General features: G+C 32.2%; 1 protein-coding gene across 1 annotated transcript; it reads left to right on the top strand.

Annotated features, from left to right (window-relative positions):
- The first annotated feature begins 8,197 nt into the window (after positions 1-8,197).
- Positions 8,198-13,410, top strand: LOC111712930 (ephrin-B1). The gene is made up of 3 exons (XM_023487690.1): positions 8,198-8,545; positions 12,435-12,534; positions 13,254-13,410. The coding sequence occupies exons 1-3, from the start codon at positions 8,281-8,283 to the stop codon at positions 13,393-13,395; spliced, it is 507 nt and encodes a 168-aa protein (XP_023343458.1). The 5' UTR covers positions 8,198-8,280; the 3' UTR covers positions 13,396-13,410.
- The last annotated feature ends 1,618 nt before the right edge of the window (positions 13,411-15,028 follow it).

Below are 15,028 nucleotides of genomic sequence, written 5' to 3'. Positions count from 1 at the left end.
ATTAGCCTGTGATCCAATCAGAGTTCAGTCATGTGTTTATTGTCTATTCTGAACCAATAGAAATAGTGTGGCGGTAACATCTATTTTTCTATATATCTCAATTATCCAATTAGAGATAAATCCTTATATCGGCGCTATATAACAGTAAATGGAAATATTTACTTCTACTGAAACTATAGTGTGTAGTATCACAGTTAAAACATTTAACACCGAAAACTTCTATGTCTCGAGATTTACAAAGTTTGGTCTACCATTTTTTCACCTTCAAAATTGACCGATCGAGATTAGGAAATTTGTCTAGATATAAACAAAGGAACTGAGTTTTTGCCACAAACAAAACTTTCTAATCCCTATGTCTTTGCAACCTGATAGTGTAAACCTTTGATACTTCAAACTTTGACTTTTTGATCTAAAAGAATCAATAGTTTGAAATACTAAATGTCTACGACATCGGGTTACATAATAATAGGGATTAAAAACTTAAAAATTGAGTTTGTGGCAAAACTCGTTTCCTTTGGTAAAAATAAACATAAATTGTAAATTCCTGTCTTAAAAATGGTGAGTCCAGTGTAATTACTAAGGAATTATTAGCTATATGGTGTTCATGAAAAAAAAGTTTAAATTTCTCACATTTGTGGAATGTAAAAATTCGGTCCACGAGATCAAAAATTGTTAATTCCTTGCATACGTACTATTTACAGTAGTCCTATCTCAACATAAGGAAATTTTTCATGTTTCTGCGGGATTAATGTTATGGCGTTAAACTCTCGTATATTCTTTATTTTTCATCGTAACACAAAAGCATGAGAAAATCAAAGTTATAAAAAGTTACGTTAAGAGGTCTGTAGCACTAAATCAAAGTTAAAAAAGTTACGTTAAGAGGTCTGTAGCACTAAATCAAAGTTAAAAAGTTACGTATTTGGTATTGATCGCCTAGGAGCTTGTGTCCCGGTTGACATTGATAGCTGACAAGTTGAACCTGAATTGATACTGTTCTGGGCAAAGTTTTAAGAGTACGGAATTTACTACATATATAAATATATATGTATATAACCTTCTTCTCTAGTATTTTTTATACCTCATTAAAAGTTCTGAATTGCAAGTTTGTTTCTTCTTACATTTCAGCAGTGATATATTTATCTATAAAGAATATTTATTTTCAAACTTGCACCCTAAAGCCTATACTAGGGTGCAGTAAAATCTAACACTTGAACCTTATCTTATATTTATATTATTCATTCTACAGTAAACCCATAAAACTTTGGAATAGGAGGACGACCTATTTCACACAATAAGTTGATTTTCAGGCTACTTTTCGCTTTGAAACAACATTAAAGGGAGTGTTCGCGAAAAATGAAAGGGGGTATAGGCGTATGTCGAAAAATATTCGATGGTGATCGCTACTAATCTTGCTTCTGTCTGTTGCGTCTATAAGGAGAAAATTGTTGAAAACTACTAATACAAAGAACTCATAAAAATTCAGAAAGTTGCAATATTCGACTGGGATCGTAATAAAAAAAAATTTATTTCATACAAATCATTCAGATTTTACAACCAATAATGATCGATTTTTTTCGGCGCATTCGTATAGAGTTGATATTTGTTTTATTAACAATTCACTTAAAACGACGATTTTTTAACCGCTAGGTGTCTCTTCCATATGGAACCACAGAAACAACGAGAGCAGATAGTTTTTGATACGCCCTTAACTATTTGAACGACCAGCCAAGACTATGATTACCTAGCAATCTTTTTAAACTAATATATTCAATCAAAACCAGGTGAAATGGAAAAGAGTGGAGAACATACAACAAGGTTGTATAACCTTGAAATACAAGGAGACACAGAAAATTGTCGAATAGAAAAATAGCACTGAAGAAATCTTAACTGTATTTGATGTTGTTTGTTATAAATCCAACCGCATGTAAAAAGGAAAAGAAAAGTGACAAAATAGATAAAGAAAAATGACCTTAGAGTTGAGATATGAGAGTGTGATAAAAATTTAGACCTCTGACTGTAATGGTTAAGATGTAAGGGAGGATTTTCAAAAAGTATGTCGAAATTTTTTTCAAAAATAGTTATTATTACTTTTGACAAATATTAACAGGTAACCCATTTTAATATATCCATTTTTCAAGCCCTTTTCAAGTATATAAGTCTAAGTCCTGTAGCTTAATTACCCTACCCTACCCTATGCATAAAAAAATTATCAATATTTGTTCACAACTATGATGTTGAAAAATGTAAGCCATTTTTAAGTTATTCCGAAGAAACCACAAAGGGGGTGGACCCCCCCCCCTCAATCGTGGAAAAGTTGAATTTTAATAATTTCAATATTTCGCATAAATCTGCAAGTCATTCTTATAGAGAACCAAAATTGCTCTGGCAGAAGAAAATATGAAAACGTTGTGAATTGTGTCAATTTATAAACGGAGGTTCATTTAAAACTACGTCTATCCCCCGTAAGAGAAAGTGATTTAATATTGAAGAACGGATAAGATGATAAAGTTCTGATGTTAAATTAATAGTTTCACTTTATCCATCGATTAGAATAGTTGGCAAAAACCTGATCAATTAATCAGGGTTCTTGAGCTATACATTAATCTTTTAACCCTATCTCTGATGGCCGGTGTTTTTTTTTTTTAAACCAGTCTATTCTATATTTATTTTTTACCCCTATCTATGGCGGGGGTTTAATTACTTTTTTGGAAAAATGCTGTTATAGAACAAGAATGTTCAAAAATCAATTGACTGAAAAACTAAGTTTTATTTGCAAAATTATATCGGAAAACTTGAATTTTATAAAGAGAAAGGCGATGAGTTTAAATGATGGGTTAGTTTTACATAGACAAAAAGGCGTTTAGGCAGTATGCCAAAATATTTTTAGCCAATCGGGGAAGGGGTGAAATCTCCCCCCTCCACCCCTCACCAAACAGGTGTATAGGATTAAAATATAAGAATATTCACCATGCTAATATGCAGTCTCAGGTTTAGATTAATCATTTAGAATATAGATATATATCATGTCAAAACTTTAGGTTTGGCCTGTAAAATAACTGAGTACAGAAAAACCAACGGTTTATCTGTAAAGCCAAATAAGATTTAAACCTTTCTCACCTCCTCCTTACCATTTTCCTGATTTATCATCATTCTTATGTTTAAAATGTACAATGTACATTGTTTTTATCTGCAATTCTCATTCGTTTATAGTGGGCCAACCAATTAAAACAACCTACTCTGGTTAGGCGGGTCCAAACTACATAGTAAATTGTGATTTTTTTTATTTGTATTATCTCGTGCTTTGTAGTTGAATAAAATATGAAATAAATATGAAATATGAACCTTTTTCTAACCTTCTTAAAAAAAAACTATTTATATCTTATAGGATCACCGGAGAGCTTTGTGACAACAGCTTCTAATCTTTCAAAGCTCTCCTGCTGCAGTAGTTTTACAAATATTTTATGTTTTAATGTTTTGTTTATTATTTTATTTGAAACCTCGGAAACTAGATTAAGGTTCAGTTAAGGCACATGAAAAATAGAAAAATTGGGGGCAGGTTTTGCTGTAGAGCAAAGCATTTTTTAAACCTTTATATACAGCAAAACTAGGTTTAGTTATAAAGCAAAACAATATTTAAACTTCACTGTAAAGCAAAACTATAGGTTTAGTTTCAGTTATAAACAAAATGATATTTAAACCTCACTGTACAAGCAACACCATAGGTTCAGTTTCAGTTATAATTGTCAAGGGCGTACACGGGAGGGCATGGGGGGCAGTGCCCCCACCCTAGACATGTAAAAGGGGGGGGGGGGGCGTAGCAGACATAATAATAATATCATGTCTTTTAAATCAGGTATTACAATGCTAATTCATAACAAAAACAATAATGAATTCGTCACTGAATTCCCATGTTTATTGAGACACCCTGTACATTCCGTACAGTCTTATCCTTTGTGAGTAAGTCTGTACATTAACATTGTTTAATTTTAGTTGTGTAAATTGAGTCTACCCAAGAAAGATACTAGAGATTCATCTCATCACTAGATTTAATTAAACCCTAATGATCTAAACATTCATTAATTAAATAATAAAATTTTGATTTTCTAAACATGACTCAGCTTCAACAATAAAGCCTAAACTGAATACTCCAATCAAATCTTTAATGATCAATAAACTTTACAATCTAGAAAACAAGTATTCGTGTATCATTTTTAGTTAAAGGGACAGTAGGCATTATTTCAAATTATGCAGTGTCATATCCGATTCACAATGGCACCCTTTAAACTGTTATCTTATTAACAATAAAGTAGATAATTTCGTCTTTCTACCCTTAAAGTGTTTAATTCTGAATATTTCCTTAACTTGTTTTCCACAAGTCACGTTCACAGAGAAACCTTAAATAAAGATAAAAAATTTTCCGCTAGGAAAAAAAATATCTCATTCAATTCCTGATCAGACAGTGGTTTAAAGGGCAATGATGACTTTGTATCACGCTGAAGACTCTGTATCACAAAAAAGACTCTTTATCACATGCACTGAAGACTCTGTATCACACTAAAGACTCTGTATCACACTGAAGACTCTGTATCACACTAAAGACTCTGTATTACAGTGAAGACTCTGTATCACATTGAAGACTCTTATGACACTGAAGACTCTGTATTACAGTGAATTCCCCTTTTCACAATGGAGACTGTATCACAATAAAGACTATGTAATGTATTACAATGAAGAATCTGCATCACGATGAAGAAACTGTATCACGATGAAGAAACTGTATCACACTGAAGACTCTATATCACACTGATGACTCTGTATCACACTGAAGACTCTGTATCACAATAAAGACTCTGTATCACAATGAAGACTTCCCCTGAACGTATAAATCTTTTACATAGCTAAGCACGATTCGGAGTAACCTGTACAGTGTACACTGTTTACTGTACACTGTACAGTGGGGGCCGTAAATCTGTGTCATTGGAAGACGACTATTAAAAGTTTTAAATAGTCCATAAAACACAGCAGGTGTACAGTTTTCAACCTACTGATAAAACTATTCTCTTTATAACAACATCAAATAAACATGAGACTGCTGAAATGTCCTCTTTATATTGAACATTTTTATGGATCTCACTTTCCTTGCTTGAAAATCAATTTAAGGCTAATTCTATTGCATCATTATACAACACAGCCAAAGAAGATAAATGACAGAATTATGTCTGTTCAAGATTGAAAACCGACGATATCTCCCTCAGAAAACTAAAGGGTCACTCACAATTAAGAAATAGCCCCTTTTATGTCATGAATTTATGCTTCCTTGATCGCAAACGATGGCGTCCATGACAGTTTAAGTTAAAATTGATACTTAACAATAGATAACTTGTTGGCATTCAACGACTCAATAATTTAACTCTAAAACATGATTTAATATCTCTAAACTGTTTGTTTACAACGCCGCCGTAAAGATGTTTAAGTATAGATAATTAGTGAAGAGCTAATTAGAATGTGACTTGGCAAATTTATTTAACAGCGACCTTTTGCTCGTTTTTAAAGCAGAGTATTTTAAAAGGGTAAACATCTGTTATAATTTTAATATTATTTTGTTTAGTATTAAGAATATCAATATTAAGAAGATATTTCATCACCCAAATTGAAATAATGGTAGAGAGATATATAACAATGTGAGTAATATCCTAAAATTATGTTCATAATTTTAAACAAAATGTTCGTATTTTTTAAATGCTTTCCGTTGTAGTTCATTATTACTAAAAACATTTTAGGGTTCCTTCTAACTGTCCATACTTGGCAGTAAATGTCATTTTATCTAATTTTTTACTAGAGATAAGTAAAGAAAAGAAAGATGCACTAGCTGTGCACTGTGCACGGCAGTGGATGGGCTGTCAGCGCGCTGTCAAAACACTCCGTGCCATGTCATATCACAGATTTTGCCAATTTTTTCAACACCATATTTATATTTCAGCAAAAAAAATTATTCTCGATATAGGCATTGTATTTTGGTTCGTCTAAAAACTAACAAGGTTTATTTTCTTTTCAGAGGCTCCACAAGTTTGCTTTAAGGGACTGATAGCGTAAATTCAAGTGAACCTTCATGCAAAAATGGCAAACTCACAACGGTATCAAATTAAGAGCTTTGAAAAGTATGAATTAGCACAATTAAACACTTTTAAACCTTGAAAAACGCCTATTTCGTCCTCATTATTAATCAGGGGTACCGTTGGGATTAGGGCGGGTCACTTGAAACATTTCACCCTGACGGGCTATATAGTATATACGGTCAAAACAAAAATAAAAAAATATTGATCGTTAAAGTTACTCTCCATTTTATATCTCATTCACACAGGTATCCTAAACCCTTTATTTAACCAATAATAGATAGATAGATAGATAGATAGATAACGTTTATTGCTAAAATACATGTATCTGTGTACAGAACGAGTTTACAATTACAAATTGATGATTATATTAACAGTAAAAGTATAAAGCAATTATGTGGAAAATAGCTCTTGGCTGTTTTGATTATTTTTTCCACCTAATTTCAATAATGATAACAATACATTTCAATTTAATAGATTTAAGGAGAACTATTAGAGATCAGGGTGCGATTTTATCTTATGCAAAATAGTTTATACATTGATTAGAATAACTAGAGTTTAAATTAATTTTCTGACATGTAAACAACAAATATCAAAGCATATTAAAACATATCTAATTAGTTTTAATATGGAAGGCAACCTTCCATATTCCATATTCCATATTTCTAAATTGAAAAGTGATAATTTCATATCCTTTGCTTCTGCAATAGAAATGTCCAAGTCATTTTACAAGAGAAACCACAATTGAAAATAATCAGTTTTTGTAAAAAGAGAAATATGGATATATATAAAATTAATATTTAATCAGACAAAGATTTCAAGGGTACCGTTGTGAATCGTAAATTCTATGAATGGAAAATCCTATGAAATTACGTCCAGTCACGTTAAATCATTTTGATAAACAGTTTGGACAGCTTGCGGTTTCTCCGTCTTTCAGTCAATTGCGGAAATAAGAAGGACAGATAAATTAAACCATTTTATAAAAAGATAACGACGATATCTTCCTTATTTCTTATCTGATAATGTTTTAATGATACCAGTGTGATTCGGACCAATAACTCTTACATATGAGGATCCCTTGAAATTACATTTCTCTGACGAGATTGCGTGATTTTAAATAGAGTATATTTTTAATTCTTGTTAAACTCTCTCCTAGAAATATATGTCGGTTTAAAACTTGGGTTCAATTCAATCTTTACGTATTTTCTTCTTTTTTAAACATTGGACCAACTATCTTTTCAACCTACTTTAACCAAGGTTGTACAATAAGGCGGGTTACTCCCGATGCGCTCTAATGTACGGAAACTGTCGTTTTCTAAGATAGATAGAAATATAACCTCATATGACGTCACTCTCGCCTGTTTAATCAGTGACGTCATATAAGGTCTATCTTAGGAGACGACATTTTCCGTACATTGGAGCGCATCGAGAGTAACAAACATTATACAACCTTGAAATTAACGGTAGGTGCGATCAAATAGATTCTAGTACAATAGATGTCAACTTATAGTTTGTACACTCCTAGTACAGCTGTATTCTTACGTCACAAGTGTCAACAGTTTTATGTGTCCGACAAAATTATTATCTTACAGTAAAATAAGTACAATTTTATGTTTTCTTTATTTTCTGTTTTAACACTTTTTCATCTAATCTTGGAAAACATGTCAACTAATGTGAGAAAATTTCATTTTTCCTTGTTATATTTGAGACTTGTGACGTCGTGTATGATTAGTCCATTTCTTTGTTGCCACCTATTGTACTTGATAATCTACTTGGGTGCGATCAGGAAATGTAAAATAGAAACTCGCAATCAAGGTTGTAATGCAAGGAAAGTTAATGCAGTTGCGTATACTCTGCGTACATAATGAAAGCAGTTCTCTCCGGAATTTGTAAACACGAATAGATGCATCAGTGTTCGTGTAGTATCCGAGGAGGTTAAAAGCATTAAATTTTGATAATTTTGATAATTCACATAATAGTTTCCTTTGACCAGAATATTTCATTGATATTTTTATGTGAAAGATAGATCCCATGTCAGGCTTCGACATCCGTCTTGTGTTTACATTACCGCCCAGAGATAGATGCTCAGTTCGATCTAACATTCGTTGGAGTACACCACTGTCCGTCGTCGACAAATGGACGTTTAAAAATAATTCTAAGTACTTTTATGAGAACTTTGCGGTTTCCTAAAGCTGTTGTGAAGTATGTGAACATGTTGTTGTTGTTGTTGTTGTTGTTTGTGGAGCCTGGTTTGGGACGGGATCCGATCAACATCTACTGGAACTCGACCAACCCAATCTTCTCCTCGTCCAACCCCACCCTGATCGACGTAAACAAGAACACGGGGCCGTGGGAGTATGATCAGATTAATATCATTTGTCCGTCGGGGCCCAGAACCACGGAGAAGCACGTCATATATAGTGTTAATAAAGGTAAACAAAATTAGATTTTTTCCATATAGAAATCGAAGAATAGTCTAAATTTTGTTTTAAACTCTCTGCAACCTGATGTTATAAACCTTTGATTTTCATGCTGTAAAAAGTCTATAAGATCAAATGTTTAATCTTTAAAGTGTTCAGTTACTTTTTATGTATTTCTGTTTTCTTAATTTATTTTTGAAAAATGATTATGCAAAAAAATCTTCTTATCTTCAATCTTTAAGTTTTATATCTATATATGTATAAATATCTACATTTGATTTTTATAATCGAGTCAATGATAAATTTTATATTTAGATATGCTTAAATTTGTAACATATTTACATACATGATAATTATGTACAAACATAACGTTTAAACATTTGTATACTGTACACATGTTTTTAGTTTATAGGTTTAACTTTGTTTATCTATAGGTTTAACTTTTTTATTCTAGGTTTGACTTTTTCTTCTTCTAGCCTTGATTTTGTCTTTTTCTAGGTTTGATTTTGTCTTCTTCTAGGTTTGATTTTGTCTTCTTCTCGGGTTCACTTTGTCTTCTTCTATGTTTCATTTTGTCTTGTTCTAGGTTTCATTTTGTCTTCTTCTAGGTTTCATTTTGTTTTTTTCTAGGTTTCACTTTGTTTTTTTCTAGATTTAACTTTGTCTTGTTCTGGGGTTAATTGTGTCTTTTTCTAGGTTTCATTTTGTCTTTTTCTAGGGTTAACTTTGTCTTCTTCTAGGTTGTATTTTGTCTTCTTCTAGGTTTCACTTTGTCTTCTTCTATGTTTCATTTTGTCTTGTTCTAGGTTTCATTTTGTCTTCTTCTAGGTTTCATTTTGTCTTTTTCTAGGTTTCACTTTGTTTTTTTCTAGATTTAACTTTGTCTTGTTCTGGGGTTAATTGTGTCTTTTTCTAGGTTTCATTTTGTCTTTTTCTAGGTTGTATTTTGTCTTCTTCTAGGTTGCATTTTGTCTTCTTCTAGGGTTTATTTTGTCTTCTTCTAGGTTTCATTTTGTCTTTTTCTAGGGTTAACTTTGTCTTCTTCTAGGTTGTATTTTGTCTTCTTCTAGGTTTCACTTTGTCTTCTTCTATGTTTCATTTTGTCTTGTTCTAGGTTTCATTTTGTCTTCTTCTAGGTTTCATTTTGTCTTTTTCTAGGTTTCACTTTGTTTTTTTCTAGATTTAACTTTGTCTTGTTCTGGGGTTAATTGTGTCTTTTTCTAGGTTTCATTTTGTCTTTTTCTAGGTTGTATTTTGTCTTCTTCTAGGTTGCATTTTGTCTTCTTCTAGGGTTTGATTTTGTCTTTTTCTAGGTTTGATTTTGTCTTCTTCTAGGTATGATTTTGTCTTTTTCTATGTTTGTCCGTTTTTTCTTGTAGGCTTGTCTTTGTCCCTTTTTAATTCTGTGTACCATGACAACATTTTTTCATTTTATGTTGTAAACATGACGCTTGGACTTCTAGAAGATAGTTTTAGTAAACTGACCTCTCAACCTTCATTAAAAACTATAATCCCCTTATCTGCATGTCCCCTCTTTTGCCCCCCCCCCTTCTTTGCAATTGTATCCAATTTAAATGCATATATCTGACCATGGACCGGACATATGTCTACAATGTATTTACTATGTATTAAATATACCTAGTTCATGCTGACATGTACATTGTCATATCTTACTCTCATGCTTGCAGTCCAGAATATATTAGTTTATAATCAACAAGAGTTAGTTTCTTCATTATAATCATTATTGTATTTTATTATTTAAAGAGGGTTATCCCCCCTATCNTTTTATGATTGTATACTCAATATCACCCTTCCCTTCTGCCTGGCTTACAAAGGCTTTGTTTTTTTCTACCACCAGTATTTAGAAATATTAACTTTAAACTTAGTTGCATATTATATATACGTAGAAAATTGGCAGTAAATATATACAGTAACAAAGCACATTATTTTCACACTTTATTATAGATAACGATGTATTCACGCTGAGCAATTTTTAGTACGACTTTGCGCCCTCTTTTTTATTTCTGTGTGGTTTAAAATATCCTTAGAAAACACACACGCTGAACTAAGTTATAGAAAAAAGTAAGTTTTAGTTTAGCGTGCAACACAACTTTCAAATGAACAAAGAAAACAAAATTAAACATTTTCAATATATCTACAAACAACATGATTTTAGATTTTTTTCAATTAAATCCCTATTTGAAAATTAATTTTGATGCATAATTAGTGATTAGTGATATTATATACTAAAGGGGGCTTTAAGCTTAATTTCAAGTGACACTTCATGCAAAGATGACAATGCCTGATTCACAACGGTACCTTAAAAAGCTTTGTCTATAGGATTTATCAAACCAAACTCCGCTGAAGTCTAGAAAACGACAATATCTTCCATATTTATGATCAGATTAGGATTTCAAGGGTATCGTTGTGAATCGGGTATTTCCGCCTTTGCATGGAGGTTCGCTTGAAATTACGCGTACAGTCCCTTTAGCTATATTTGTGTTCGTCCACACATAATTATAAATTGACGAGAAGGAACAAAATAAGAATATTTTTGGTGATTCTTACTTTAGATTTCATTTAAAGATAAGCATAACTTTAGATAAACAGTAAACATAGATTCAGCAGCTAATATTAAATATAATATCATTTTCAAGCTTTGTGCAGTAGCAGACATTGAACAGTAAACATAGATTCAGCAGCTAGTATTAAATATAATATCATTTTCAAGCTTTGGAGTGGCAGACATTAAACTGTAAACCTAAATTCAGCAGCTAGTATTAAATATAATATCATTTTCAAGCTTTGCAGTGGCAGACATTAAACTGTAAATTTTGACATGCGTTAATCTACTTTTTCTTTATATAAAGAAATAATCTTTGTTTGTTTGGCCTATTATAACTCGAAAAAAAAATACCGGACCGATTTGCCTCAAATTTCGATTGGAGTACCACGAAATTTTCTTTTAGATTCTAAGTTGAGTACGTGTGGGTTGAATTTTATAGAGGAAAATAGCTAAAATTGTAATTTAAGGCCAAGAGCGTGGAAATAATTTAATAATTATTGATGTAGTATTCTTAAAAATCTAACGATCGGAAAAATGCATTTCGAAATTTCGACCGCTATGTTCGAAATTTTGAACAGAGTGTTAGACGTTTATCTTAAAAAATGCTATATCTCTAGCATTCTCTTCGTAATTTTTAACAACAATTTTGAGAAAAAAAAATCGAACTGTGCATCTCTATAAAAATCTGTCCTCTATGACTTGAACTAAACCAGTTCATATGAACTATTTGTCTGCGAACCTTTTGAAGGATTTTATTACAATTTAGAAGCAGTTTCGCCATTCACTCATCCTTGCAAATTAAACAGGACGGATGCATGGGGGGGAGAGGGGGGGGAGAGATGTTATCACAATTTTCAATTTATGCATTATAACAATTCATTGTGTAAATTTAGACACTGTCCTGTGTCATGTTGCCTAAAATATTTTTTGTTTGATTATTATGTAAAACCTATGATGTATTAATAACGTAATTTTTAACAAAATCCTTATCATTCTTTTTATTTTTTTCTAAAAAAGTTTTCTAAAAAATTTAACAATGACCCTTTAGACTTCCTGCCTTGGATGTTTTCGAATTGTTTTTTTGTAGTTTTGTTTTATAAACAAAACTAATAAGCAAAAAATATCTTAAATATATCATTATGAGGCTTAGTTGTACATATTCTTGAATTCTTGATTTACTCGTTCAGATTTAAATTTTTAAATCTTTGATTTTGCTTAATTCGTGATTTATAGCATTCCTGCATTCTTTCATTCATTTTATTTTTACTTCCAATTCTTCTACTTTCTGTTTTAAAATTGATTTGTTTGTAAAATGAAAAATATGCGTTTTTTTAGATGAGTTTGATCGATGTGAGGTTGGTAGCTCAGCCTCTGCTCTAATAGTTGCAGTTTGTGATCAACCTCAAAACTTTCTATACTTTACAATTACATTCAGGTATTTAGGGGAAATGTACACGTAATTTTATTTACATTACAATTACATTCAGGTATATAAATGAAATGAAATGTACACGTAATTTTTTGTATTATACAATTAAATTTGGGAATTTAAAGGGACTGTACACGTAATTGTCTAGTACCACCTCGTTAAATGAGTAAAATGTCTCGTTACATCTGTACCTAGTAATAGAATACCTATTTCTGTGTATAAAGAAGATATTTGTGTTTTTCTGTCTAAAAACTTTCAATTTTCTATTGCGGTTTCTGAGTAAAAGTGTAGCTTGTGAATTATACTTTAAATGCAATGAGAAAAATGGAAATAATATTGTTACTCTAAAAACAACAGTTTAAAGGGTACTGCTGTGAATCGGGAATGTCGGGAAATGTTTTAATTAAGAGTTGAACGAGTTTATGCCGACAGTCCTTTTAAACAAACAGATTTTTTTCGCAATCTTTCCCCCTCCCCCTCCCTCCCTAGAAATTATACAAATATTAATTGTATAGATATACACGCATCCCTGGCCATTTAGTAAAAGTAAATTCAAGTCTGACTGCGGCAGTCTTGTTGCACCGGCTAGTCCTATTTAGTATCTGCTTTTTTTACCCATTGTCCAGGCGATACAGTACAAACTGGGACCGGAAAGGTTGACCCGGCTCGGAAATTCAAATATACTACGGCTGTCCGTGTATAACTTGTAAATAAAACTTTTTTAGATATTTCTCCCCGTCTCCCCGACAGCTGGAGTTTAAACCTGGAGAAACCTATTTCTTTATTTCCACCTCGGATCCAGAGAACCTTCTCCGGAGAAACGGAGGATACTGTGATACTCATAATATGAAGATTAAATTCAGGTAAGACACTTCATTTCTTAATTCTTTCCCAAGTTCTGGATCTTGATCGTTACCAAGTTCTTAATGTTTAACTTGATCTTGATTTCTCCTCATTCTTGATCTTAATTCATACTCAACCCCCGATATGTTTTCTCATCAAATTTGATCTTGATTTATGTACAATTCTTGATATTGATTTCTATTAAATTCTTGATCTTAAATTCTGTCCAATTCTTGATATTGATTTCTATCCAATTCTTGATCTTGATTTCTATCCAATTCTTGATCTTGATTTCTATTCAATTCTTGATCTTGATTTCTATTCAATTCTTGATCTTGATTTCTATTCAATTGAGAAGAACAACCCTCTCACTAGTTCTATTTATATTGAGATGAACAAACTGTTCCTCTTTCCTTAGATGTTTTTCTGTTGAGGAGAGCAAACCCCCTCCATAGTTCTATTTATATTGAGGAGAGCAAACCCCCTCCTTAGTTCTATTTATATTGAGGAGAGCAAACCCCCTCCTTAGTTCTATTTATATTGAGGAGAGCAAACCCCCTCCTTAGTTATATTTCTATTGAGGAGAGCAAACCCCCTCCTTAGTTCTATTTATATTGAGGAGAGCAAACCCCCTCCTTAGTTCTATTTATATTGAGGAGAGCAAACCCCCTCCTTAGTTCTATTTATATTGAGGAGAGCAAACCCCCTCATTAGTTTTATTCCTATTGAGGAGAGCAAACCCCCTCATTAGTTCTATTCCTATTGAGAAGAACAACCCTCGCCTTGGTTCTATTCCTAATGAGAAGAACAACCCTCTCCTTGGTTCTATTCCTAATGAGAAGAGCAAACCCTCTCCTTAGTTCTATTTATATTGAGAAGAACAACCAACGCTATTCCTATTGCGAAGAACAACCCTCTCCTTAGTTCTATTCATATTGAGAAGAACAACCCTCTCTTTAGTTCTATTCCTATTGAGAACAATTAACCTATTCCGGAAAGTATAGTTTAGCGAAGGTGGGTTAAAACACCCTTTAAATGTTAGAACCACCAACACGCCTCTAGCATTTAAACTCTTCCCCCCGCCCTTAATTATAAATATACAGGGGTAAACGCTTACTCATAATACAAGAAGACCTTTAAAATCTGTGAAATAGAAAGACGACATTAAGCTTGAAATCCCCTTATTAAGAGATATAGGTCTGTTCACTTGAGTCTAACAGTCGTCTTACTATTCCACAGTTTTATGAAACTCGTTTTAGGAACAGAAATGTTTTGATATTCACCTTTTAAACCACTTTGGGATCTCGTTTTAATTTTTTAGACACACTGTTCTGAAATTTAGTAAGATAAGCTTTGTTAATAAATACAGTGTATTTTGGACACACTGTCGAATTGTTTTTAATTGTCCAAGTATACTGGGACACCCTGCAGAAAGGGAGAGAGTTGAAATCTAAAATGAGGATTTTACAACAACCCAATATACAATATACATTCATTCATTCGTTCATCATTCTTTAGTCCGTTCATCCTATAATTATTTTTCCTCCGTTTTTTCATTCTTTCGCTATTTTTCCTTTATACTTTCAACTTTAATTCTTTTTTAACATGGTTCCTTCCTTTTAGTCCTTCTGTTAGTTCATCCTTTTATTCTTTAACC

Source organism: Eurytemora carolleeae, unplaced genomic scaffold (genome assembly GCF_000591075.1).
Source record: "Eurytemora carolleeae unplaced genomic scaffold, Eaff_2.0 scaffold669, whole genome shotgun sequence".
Lineage (NCBI taxonomy): Eukaryota > Metazoa > Arthropoda > Copepoda > Calanoida > Temoridae > Eurytemora > Eurytemora carolleeae.
Note: the sequence above shows the minus strand (reverse complement) of the source record. Positions and strands in the feature narration are given on the sequence as shown.

Bases quoted from the DNA above. Each gene is read 5' to 3' on its own strand.
- LOC111712930 (XM_023487690.1), top strand. From the start codon at position 8,281: ATGAGAACTTTGCGGTTTCCTAAAGCTGTTGTGAAGTATGTGAACATG. The intron at 8,546-12,434 runs GTAAACAAAATT...GCGTTTTTTTAG, and splicing joins CATATATAGTGTTAATAAAG to ATGAGTTTGATCGATGTGAG. The intron at 12,535-13,253 runs GTATTTAGGGGA...AAACTTTTTTAG, and splicing joins TACTTTACAATTACATTCAG to ATATTTCTCCCCGTCTCCCC.